This window comes from Sturnus vulgaris, chromosome 18, assembly GCF_052056855.1.
Source record: "Sturnus vulgaris isolate bStuVul1 chromosome 18, bStuVul1.hap1, whole genome shotgun sequence".
Taxonomy (NCBI): Eukaryota; Metazoa; Chordata; class Aves; order Passeriformes; family Sturnidae; genus Sturnus; species Sturnus vulgaris.
In genome coordinates, this window is record NC_142260.1 from 12944172 (window position 1) to 12955641 (window position 11470).

At 35.8% G+C, this 11470-nt stretch overlaps 1 protein-coding gene across 2 annotated transcripts in view; it reads left to right on the forward strand.

The window, feature by feature from the left end:
• Window positions 1-7544, forward strand: part of KIF18A (kinesin family member 18A) — a 32742-nt gene extending 25198 nt beyond the window's left edge. For both annotated transcript variants that reach the window (XM_088175685.1, XM_088175684.1), the window contains exons 14-17: window positions 1461-1944; window positions 2467-2571; window positions 5170-5279; window positions 6982-7544. In XM_088175685.1, the coding sequence (XP_088031811.1) occupies window positions 1461-1944; window positions 2467-2571; window positions 5170-5279; window positions 6982-7172 (890 nt within the window). In that variant the 3' untranslated portion in view covers window positions 7173-7544. The remainder of the gene's footprint in view (window positions 1-1460; window positions 1945-2466; window positions 2572-5169; window positions 5280-6981) is intronic.
• The last annotated feature ends 3926 nt before the right edge of the window (window positions 7545-11470 follow it).

An 11470-nucleotide genomic window follows, 5' to 3' on the forward strand; every position in this document is an offset into this window, starting at 1 on the left:
TTTTAAAGCATCTTGGCAAATTGGGTTGCCACTGGGCAATGAGCTCAAAATTAAATGTGGCCTGAGAAATGGTAAGCAGAGAAAAAGCTGCAACTATTTAAGCCTTGCTTTCTATAACAAATCAGCCTTGTGGAGGTGAAATATACAATACATACATGTTTTTAATCAGTCTTTGTCATGTTCAAAGAATGTTTTTGGAACAGTTAAAATGCTCTAAGTGTTAACATGTGAGAACAATAGAAGCATTCAGACCGAGGAGTTTAAACTAGCTTTCTTAGTCTGAGGCAAAAATAGAATAAAATTTAGAAGAAATAAATATTTATCAACACTGTTCTAGGAATACTATAGCTAAGTCCCGAGTAACTCGCATCAATTTAAAAAGCACGAGGTGTTTTTGCAGTTTAGTTGCTCACAGGCATGAAGCAGGCAATGCAGAAAGAAGTACAATCTCTGGCTGCCAGCTGAAGGGGATCCAAATTGTAGGCATTTTAAGGCTACTAGGCTTCAGTTCTTAAACTTGCACTGGAAGTTAAATATAGAAGCACTTGGGATTTTGACAGCCCTCTTCTATTCTTGATTTGTTTAAAAAAGGAATTCCATAATTTTTTTATTATTAACTGTGTAAGTCACCAGTTGTCTACCCATTTGAACAGTGAGCTGTCTTAAAATGATCCTCCTTCACTGAAAGCTGGAGTAAAAGAAAGGCCTTTCCTGTCTTACTTTGGAGATTGCCATTATTACCACTTGCTTGAAAATAAAAACATTATGACACTTCAAGAGAAATCCTTTCAGTCAGGATGAATGAGAATGGCCAATTACACTGTATTGCTTGTTCTTATTTGGGAGGGTGGGGGAAGTTGTTAGTCAAGAGCTTTGCTCCCTGCAGTTGATATAATGGGGTCACAGAATCCTAGTAACTTCTTGGTTTCCCCTTTGTAACTTCTTTGCAAAACCCTGCTTTCTCATTTGCAGTGTCAGCGAATTTTGTCCTTCTAAATGGTTCTGTGCAATTCCTTTTTCCACAGGCTCTCATTATTCTGCATGATTCTTGCTGGGGAAAAGAATGGCTGGGATCAGGAATCAGCTCTAAATTACTGTGATTGTACCACCTTAAAATATGAGTTTTGTCATGGTAGTGGAATAATTTTCAGTACTCTTACTCTTCCATTCCTTCTTGTGAGGTGTTAGATCTTGGTTGTGATTGTTTCTATAACCTCTGGGATTAACTACACCAACCTATGCATGTTTATAATACTTTGAGTGTCACAGAGCAAATATCATCTTGGACAATGCTGCAATAGAAATAATTTCATCTCTATGACCAAGTTGATATGGATATGAAATAAATGGTATTTGTAATAATTTCTGGCAATGTCTCAGTAGGCATGAGGAAGGGAAAAACAAGATTTAAGTAGTATGTGCAGTTAGATGTGCTAACCATTGTTACTTATGTTTCACAGGCACCTCTTTTGGTACACCATCACAAGAAACGAATAAAAATACACAACAAGTATTAGAATATACAGAACCACCACAGAAAAGAACTAGGAGGAAGCTAATGGACTCTCCAGCTGTGGCTCCAAGTCCACCTGCTTCCAACCACTGGGGCTTCCAGCACCTGGAGGATTCTCTTGCCAAGGAAGTCTACCCTATAGTGTACACACCAGACTCTTGCAGAAAGCCAGTGCAAAGCTTCTGCACTCAGACTGTGGTGAAGAAGGCTTTGCACCTTGCAGGCCTGGGCAAAGTCAGTGCATGTAGTGCAGATCTGCCAGCCAAAAAGGCCAGTATCATGGACACTACATGTGATCTCATCCCAGACTGTGACGAAGGTGTCATGAACTCAACAATAATTCTCTATGAAGGTACAGATGAAACAACTGAAATGTCTACTTACTCATCTGTGAAGGAGTCACAGGCATGCAGCAATAGCATTGTGCAAAGGTATTTTCCTTTTATATGGGTGAGGAATATTACCAAGTAATTTAATCCTATCTTTACAGCTGGGTTTTTCTTTTATATCCGTTTTATAAATAAAACCAACGTTTTGAAAATCAAACCCTCGATTTTGATTACCCTCAAATTCAATTCTTCCATTATTTGAAAACAGTAGTATGTTAGTGACAACAAATCAAGTTGAAAGCTTATCCTGTTTTGTAAGATATGTACCAAAAAGAAAATACAGCATTTTTAAAATTGATTCTGATGCCTCAGGCAAGTTACTTTCTCTCTAAGGTTTATGTTTTCTGTCTGTAAAATGGATACTTAACCTCTCCACATTGTGAAATGCCATGCTTAAAGCCACTGTGTGTGTCTGAAGTCTGCGAAGCTACCTGAAATGACATTAATGAAATGAATTTCCAGTTTTGCTTTTCAACTTACCATATATTTGTTTACAGTTAAGAACAAGTTTACTTGACTTTTGCCAAGAATACGTTTTCCAAAAATGTAATTCTTTTATTGCAGACTTGATCTTTCTTCCTTAATCAACAAAAATTCTGCTCCAGTATTTGAGAAGCCCTCATATATGGCAATGACTTCAGCTGCTCAAAGAAAAAGGAAGGTGTTAGGGTAAGATTGAACTAACCCTTCTATACAAAATGAGTTTTCATTTCTTATGCTCTTACTTCAGTTTCTTTATTCTATTTCAAATCTGCAGACATCTTATACAAGTCATTTGGACCTGCATGTGACATGTTCTGATTCACAGATGTTTGAATTCAATTGAATTTTTTTGTTTTTCCCGGTAACTTCACTTTGGTTTTTTGTTTAGTCTTGGTTTAAGAACTTCTGTTTTAATAATTGCAAACTAATATCATGTCATGTGTAGCTGCTGTCTACTCAAAATAGAAAGATGGCATATAATTCTGAAAAGAGAAATTTCATCATCAAGTAAAAGTCTTAAGGTTTTTGAAGACGTTCTGCCTTTGCTGGAGCACATTAGAAACTACCAAAATAGAAAGCAGGGAAAAGAAACTACATGGCAGTACTTATGTGATCAACTTTGAAAATGAATTATCAGAAAATCAGTCTCATATTGTGACTTAACTTTTGCGATCTGCTCTAGGAAGAACTTGTGTATCATCACTTCTGGTTTATGACCCTGAAAGAGGCTTGTTTAGTAGGAACACCAGAAAATCTGAAACTGAGTAGACAATAAGTTGAATTGTAGTATTTTTTTGTGTGTGTGTATTTCTTTGATTGGTTGGTTTGGGGGTTTTTTTAAGTCTATTTAAAACCTGATTAGCTATGAAACAGATGGTTTTCTTTTATTTTCCTAAAAACTGATACAACCTTTTTTAAATCATGTTACAAGTCACCTGTTGCTACCACCCCACAGGTCTTATGAAGAATATCTTAAGACTGTTGGCATAAGTCTATAGTTAGATCACAGTACATGGAAGAAACATAAGAGCCTTTTTGTTTATTAGCATCTTTAAAATAGAGAATTATCCTAAAAGATCAGATTCATCTGGTCTAGTTACATGTTACTGTTCTGATTGTTATCAATTACTCTTCCAAACTGTCTTGCTAGGATGAGGAGTAAACTCTTCTGCCCTAGGATGAGAAAAGAGCCACTGCTTGCATTTTCAAATAGCTGGTTATATTTAGCAAAATTTATCAAAATAAATCACCTGTTCTGAAATCGAGCTAGTTTTTTTCAACATTCTCTCTAGGGAGAGACATGGGAACTTTTGGAGCCCGATTTATCTAGTCTTAAGGTAAAAGTTCTCAGACAGGCTTTTGACGTATTTTTTTTAATAACTGTGTAATAATTTAAAGTATATATAAATAATAGAAGCATATAAAGCATATATATAAGCATATAAAAATATACTTATTTCTTCCCAAAAGACTAGCTCTCTGTGTTCACCTTTGTTTCTTTTGTATCTTAAACATATTTCCCAGCACACTACAGAAAAATCCCACAAATTCTGTTCCTTTTATAGGGATCATTCTTCCTCAGTAACTTTGTCTGTAGACTGAAATTCTTTATGGTGTTGGCCAGCAGTTGGTGCTGAAGAGAAGGAATGAAAACACGTTTGTGAAGGAGAAAAGCCTTTTCAGAGTGCCTTCATTCCATTCTCTTCACTTTTTCCCTTTTTTCTCTCCCATACTTTCCCTGATTGAAGTGGCTCACTCCAGTCATTCATCTCCTACTAATGTTAGAATAAAAATACAAATTTCAGTCATGTTGTCCACATTAGAAGTATAATTTGAAACAGTTGTATTTTGAGGATGAGGGATTAGAGGCAAGTTAGTCATAGGAGAGACTATTTTACCAAATAATGTTAAATTCTTATTGGCATAAGTTTTCTTGCAAGAAGCATGCATGAGTAGGTTTTAGGACTGGTACAAGGAAAGTCTTAGTCTTTGCTGCTTGCTATATATTTTGATTTAGGCAGAAAATCATTATTAAGAAAGTGTGAGTTAAGGGACTATAAAGTGGAAATAATACAATATTTATTACAGGAATAGGAAAAGCATAGGAACTTGGGGCATAAATACGATTAGCTTGTTTATGAGGCTGTCTTGCAGAGTGCAACCAAGGAAGTTTGCGAGGCAATTGCAAAAGGGTTGAGATCAAATAGGTTCATAATTTTCACCATAGACCTTAAGTTCATCACATAAAGTGCTATGGATAAAATATAGAGGCTTTGTTTTCATGAATTTGAAGCTATAACAGTTGTCTTGCAGCTTAGTTAAAAAGTATTGTCTGCTATGAAGCCACCCCCTCCAACTGTGTTGGAAGCTGTGGAAAAGTTAATGTAGGAATAAAAAAATGTGATTTGTTCAATAAACACAGCTTGGTCATTTCAAGGATTTTGCAACATGCCTTAAGATTATTTCTTAGTACAATTTGTATGTGATGGCCATCAAACTGGCTTCTGTGTTTTCAAAAAAAACCTGTGACATATTGTCCTGCCTTTTAATGCAAATGCCAGCATTAGATCTTATTTTCACAGCTGGAGCGTTCTGGTAAATTTTTAAAAAAGAAAAAAGGGAATGGTAGCCATAGATATACATAATAAATTAGTTTATCATTTGCCTTCTGTTATGATTCTATGAACACTTGATAACATTTGAAGTACTTCTGTATTGCAAGGCCTGAGCTACTGTTAGTAGTGACTGTACTGAAAGCAAACTCCTTTCTGGTAACTCTTCCAGCTCTGCATCCAACACTGTTCTGGGCAGCCTGCAAGGCCCAGTTTGTGCCCAGAGGGTCCAGCAGGACATCCTGTTCAACCACACAGCCCTGCGAGTGCCCCGAGCCACTGGTGAGTGTCCCCGCTGGGATGGGGGCCCTGCCTTGGTGGCAGAGATTGTTTTGCACTGGCAGAACATCAACATTGCTGCTCAGTTTTTGTCAATTTAATAGCATGTGTTGCTGTGATAGTATGCTAAGCCATTGGTTTGAGTAGTATATTAAAAAAAAATCAGAATGTCAATTATATAGACGGTGTCTAATCAAAATTCAGTTCAACCTCGTAATAATATTGTTGGGAAACCTTTTCCCCAAGAGGTTTTAAGTTATTCCACTTAAAATAGTTTTATATACTTGTTGAGGAATTTGGTGAATTTTATTACCAATTTTGTCTTTGCCCAAGTGTGGTTTATCAAAAAATAAAAGTTGCTAATAATTTCCAAACCTGTTTTTAATTCTTTGCTTTCTTTTACAACACCTCACTGATTTGTTTTAACAGATAACAGGTATTTTCAGAGAGTTATTCGTCTTAAAATTTGGGGCGATTCTGGGCAAAAACAATAACTGAGGAAAAGTTATTTTGCTTCTAGCATACTGCTGGTAATATTAGCAAGTTGTGTGAAAGTTTGCCTCAATTATATGGTTTCTCTCTGAGGTGCATAAGTCTTTTCTGTGATAAAATCAGTTACAAGTAATTGTTTTCAGCCAATATTCACAAATGTCTTCGCAATTTTATAAAAACCTCTGTCTTTTCTAGTGCATGGCACTAAGTTGCTTGGCACCTGCAGCAGATTTTAATGTGGTGAATCAGTACAATTTTCCTTCATCTCTACCAAATTGCTTCCTTTTCCTCTCTACCTTCAGAGAAAGAGTTAACAATCTTCTCAGACTATTTAAAGGAGATCCAATATTCGTTTCATAGTCTGCTTTTGTTATGAAATGGAAAAGCAATGTGAAAAAACACTTCCATTGTGTAGCTTTTTCCAGTGTTCTGGGCAATACACTGGTTTTACAGTACATACATGTTTTTAAGTAAAAATTGATGTGAGGGAACAAAGACATATGAAAATGTCTTATTCTGTGTTCATGAGAAATGTTGAGCTTGTATTACTAGAAGCTTCCTGGAAACTGAATATCTGAGTGTAAACTCTGTCTAGCCAAGTGACTTCTTTGGCAAATTGCATACACAGTTACTTCATATCAATGTCTGCTACAACAGACCAGGTTATGAAGTCACCACTATTCAATCACCTCTGAATTAAGAAACTGTAATGTAGAAGCACATTTTGAAATGAGAATAAATTTTTGATTCTTTAATGTTTAACTGAATATGAAATAGACTTTCTTTTCAAGAGCATGCACTACAAGAGCAGAATAAACCTTAACCAAATACCTAAGAGGAAGAGTTGCTTTCAGATTTAAAAGATACAACTCTCTATAATAAATGTTCATTTTTCAATGCTATTCTATAATAAGAAGGAATAATTGCACTTTTCAATATTTCTACATCTTTTTATAGACAACTGTGCCTTTTTAGTAGCATCTCATGTCAGTCGAGGGTCTAATCATGGGACTTTCTAGACAATTAAAACACTGAATTACTGAGCTAAGAGTGATTACATTTTTGCATATTAAAATTAGGCTTTCAGTAAAGGAAAGAAATGTGTAAAAATTCTTAGACGTATTCTGAAAAGGAGGTCCAGGTAGGCTAAATTCTAATTATGTTTATTGAAGGAGTGTCTCCCTATTTCTAATAGCATTTCTTTCTTCACTAGGAATTAAAACGAAGAGCAAGAAGCAAGAACAGACTATGTCAAGAAAATTGGTTAGAAGTCTTTCTCAAGGAAATGTCCCACTCGATGTTAAATCAAGGACATCAAAAAATCTTTTACTTCGTGTTTCCAAGAAAAAGGATTTAGTTCTGAATTCATCTGTATTTCAAGCAGGATTGATGGATAGCAAATGAGAATAGGGTGAATTGCGATTTCCACTTGTAAATAGTTTTGAGAGTTTTGTGGTGGAAGTCTTAGAAAAACGTTGACCCCCTAAGTTATTTTCATTGGACTAGCTTCCTTGTGTTAGGATCATTTTTCTTTTGGAAGCAAGTTAAATAGATGCTAATATTAGAACATGTTTGTAGATTGCTAGCATCTATTGATGACATAGGAAATTCCAAGAGACAAAAAAATATTTCCAAAAGGTTTTTTTTTCATTTTTTTGTCTTTCTGGTTTTTAGTCTGTTACTTGGTTGTAAATGTTCCTATTCTGTTTTTTCAGTTTAATTCAGCTGTAAATAAATTTTCTTAATTATGTCAAATAAATTTAAATATTAAGAGAAATATAATGTGAAATTTATTTCTAGCAAAAATGTTCCTTTCTTCTCTTGTGAAATATGTCTAAATCAATTTTGACAAACATTGCTGTAAGTACATATTGTTTATAATGTCTTCTAGCAAATTATTAGTACTGAGAGACAGAGCAATTCATGTGTAGCTGTACTGTAACCGGTCTTCAGAATGTCACTCTAGTGTGTTTGGTCTGTGCAAATGCAAGCACATGAATTTCTCCAATCTGGTGAGAACCTGAGGAAGAAGTCCAGTAAGAAGTTCCAGTGGTGTTAGAAGCTGTCTGAAGCAAGGAGCTTCCAACCTGATTAGTTCAGTAATATGAACTATGCTGCAGAATTTATTCCTGACACAGTGGAGGAGCATTTTCCAGAAGTTTCTGAAGGAGATGGGAGCTGAATGCAGAAGCCTTCAGGACCACTTGTGGAAGGAGCAGACAATGTTGCAGAAGTAGTCTTCATTAGGGAAGTTCAAAGAGGAAGAAATAATTTCTTAAGAAATAGGTCTTACTAGTTAAAAATACTAGGATGAGAGAAATGGAATCCTCCTAGTTGTATTCTAAAAGGAGTATCAGTGGTAGAGTTGTGGTGAGCCTTGGATCTTGTAGTCTAATGAGAACTGAGAAAATATTGGCCATGGAAAAGGCTTGTGTAAATTCTAAAAACTAGAATCTGATATATGTCCCTATAGCAAGGTGATGTAATTTCAGTAGAATGAAGAGGGAGGGTCACTTTTAATATTATGATTTTTGGCACCTGATACAGCTTAAGTAGTAAAGACCATTTTTGATTTGTGGGAATGTTTTCAAATTCTCATTGTTTAATATAAAATGTACACAGCAAGCTTCTTGGGTTAATATGTACAAGAGGCATGTTGGGTTTTGCTTATAAATATAGTTGTAACTTTCATTGCTCTTGTGGCACATTAAGTCTTACACAAAGATGTCCATAGCAATCTTGAAGTTTCTAGACAAGCTTGTGCATGCACCTTTTTAATGGTCAAAACATAAAATTGATGAATCTCATGCTTTTTAAATGTTTTCCATACCCTTGAATGGAATTGGTTCAATTGCAACACAGGGACTAAAAAAAAATTGAGAAAATGAAAAACTGATATGAGAAGTGATGCAATCAGAAGTTGATTATAGATTTGTTAGCTAGGTATATATTTGCCATTTGTAACTAGCATAAAATGTTTCCAGAGATGTAGCAGATTGAAGCGGGATTTTTGTATATCAGATTACTATTGAGTAATTTTCTGCGCTGTTATTTGTACTTACATTTGTTTTCTTACATACTGTGAACACATCTAGACTTCATAAGCAGAAAGTGCTTCACAGCACATTCCACACATCACTGGCACAGAACTTTTCATAACTTTTCGTTGCCTAATAAGATTTTTTTGTCAGATTGCCAGTTAGGTAGAAAGCAAAAGGTATTTGGGAAGCAGTGGAGGCATGATATAGCACATTTCATTTTCTTGCCAAGCTACTTTGACTTCTACCTGCTGGGTTGTCTTAAATGCTATTACTTAAATTAGTTATCTGAAGTACACATTTCATTGATTTCACTGTTGTAGCATGCGAGGTTAAATTGTGTCTGTTGCAAGTGTGAAAAGGATGTTAAAGATCTTGTCCCACTGGGAGAAACTTATGAAAACATGCAAAGGCTGTAGGGTATAGCTTGTACTATTACTTGCTTATTATAACATTCAATCAACATAAAATGCTTCTCAGAACATTAACTTGGCCCATTCAACTTAGCAAAGTTTAAGCCTATTTGCTTTTTAGTTACTCAAGAACTTCCAATAAGAGGGAATTAGAAGAAGAAAGAAAAGCACACATTCTGTGTTTCAGTAGTGTTCAGATAGAAACCCCAAGATGAAGGCAGGGTCAAGATCAAGGCCTTGCCTCCTGTTTGGCTTAAACACCCTTGGCCTTTGTCCCTAGTGGGACTCCTGGTCTCTTGGTGGCTCGGGGCTGGCTTGGGGCAGAGTGGAGCGTGGCCTCCACTGTGCCTGTGCTTGGCACCACTGCCAGCCTGGGGTAGGGGCTCCAGGGCTCGGGGCTGTGGGGCACTTCACTGCCTCACCACACACACACCTGCCCCCTACACATGCATTCCCAAAATGTCTGCAGGCATCAGGCTTTCAGTTCATCCATCCATCAATCGATATGAAATGGTGATTCTTGAGGCTGCACGGTGCAGGGCCAGCAGCTGGAATTTACTCATCCCTAGGGGTCGCTTCCAACTCGGGAGATTCTGTGATTAGGATCACAAAATAATTATATCTGCAGTCCTGTTAAAATGACAAAGCACAAGAATTTGACTGGATTATTAGAAAAAGTTATTCATGATGGTGGGAGAAGTTTCCATGGCAGTCTGAAGGTAATGAAGCAGCTGCTCGTTGGAAGAAATGTTTTGGGATATCCTCTGCTAAGGCAAGTGTCTCATACTTTTAAGTTTGGGTACTTTGGCTGCAGAAAACAGCAGGTACCTATTTGGAAGCATGACAACATAATGCAAAAATAGATTTATGTTAGCAAAGTGGGCCACCATGAAAATCATTTGGACTTCTCATTAGTTTTCTTTCACTTTGATTGGATTTTTGAAAATTTGATTCTGTAAACAGGCATGAGGAAACTAGTTTTACCAACTAAAAAAAGTAAACATTCTTAGAAAATTCATCCACTGGATGTGAAAAATATGTAATATTTCCTGCAGGAATTTCCAAGAGCTGAATTAATAGAGAATAGATGTAATGGTAAATGGTCTGTTTAATTTTTCTACTCTGTAGCGCTCTTGGAAAAATTATTCCTGATTTCCCTGTTGTTTTGAATTTAATTATGCTATATGCATTAGGTCTAAGAGTTTTATGTAGCATGACTATTGTGCATCTACAAGCAAATGGTTGAATCTAACAGTAGAATAAATCATGCTTTAAAAGAGTTTAACTAAAACAAGTTTCATTTTGTGTTTGAATTTTACTCTGCTACACTGCTGGTATTATTTTTAACTGAATACTTGTATTTCTCAAAGTATTACAGTAAGGTGGTGAAAATGCTGTTTTCACCACTAGCACATGCACATAGAGGCTACTGTACCTGGAGTTACAGTGAAGCAGTTGGTTTATTTACTTAAAGATGTCTCCAAAAAGAAAAGATATTCAGCTAGACTAACTTTAGATACAGTAGCAGTTCTATATTCTGAAGGAGACAGGGAAACCAGTGCTTGAGCTAATTATATAATTAACATGAAACACATTTGTATTTAAATTAAGTAGCTAAATTCCTGTTGTTCATCCCAAATTGCATCAAGACAGTGACATAAGGGAAAACATCCTTTAAAAATGAGAAAACATCATTCTAGTTAGAGGCTTAATCATGTGTAGATGCAATAGTCCCTCCTGGCACTATAATGCAGACTACACTTCTAGACACCAAAAATTGCCTGAGCAGCACATAGGTGATGCCTCAGAGTTTATACATCACTCTTAATAAGTTCACATTCAGTAGCTTTTGTAAGCTGAGATGGAGGGCAAGGAAGCCCAGACAAACCACTAGAGTATTTAACCTGAGAAGGTGGGGGGGGAACTAAAACTAAAAATGTTTTTAAATAATCTGTAAGGGGCAGATAAATGCTGAAATGTTCACCTGAAGTATATATCAAATCAACCTATGTATGGAAGGGAATAAATGCTTTAAAAGATAAAGGAGAAAGTTAGAAGTCAAAATCTGAGTCTTTCAATATTGGAAGTAAAAATGTGGAATCTATATTTATATGAGAAAAAACAAAAAAATTTATATAAAAATTTAAAATAATTTGCTGGAAGTGAAAGTAATTAAATAATTCACCTATCTAAGGGCAGGTGTATAGTGGCTTGGTAAAAAAGTAGTCAAAGAAAAAAGGTTATGATAGAG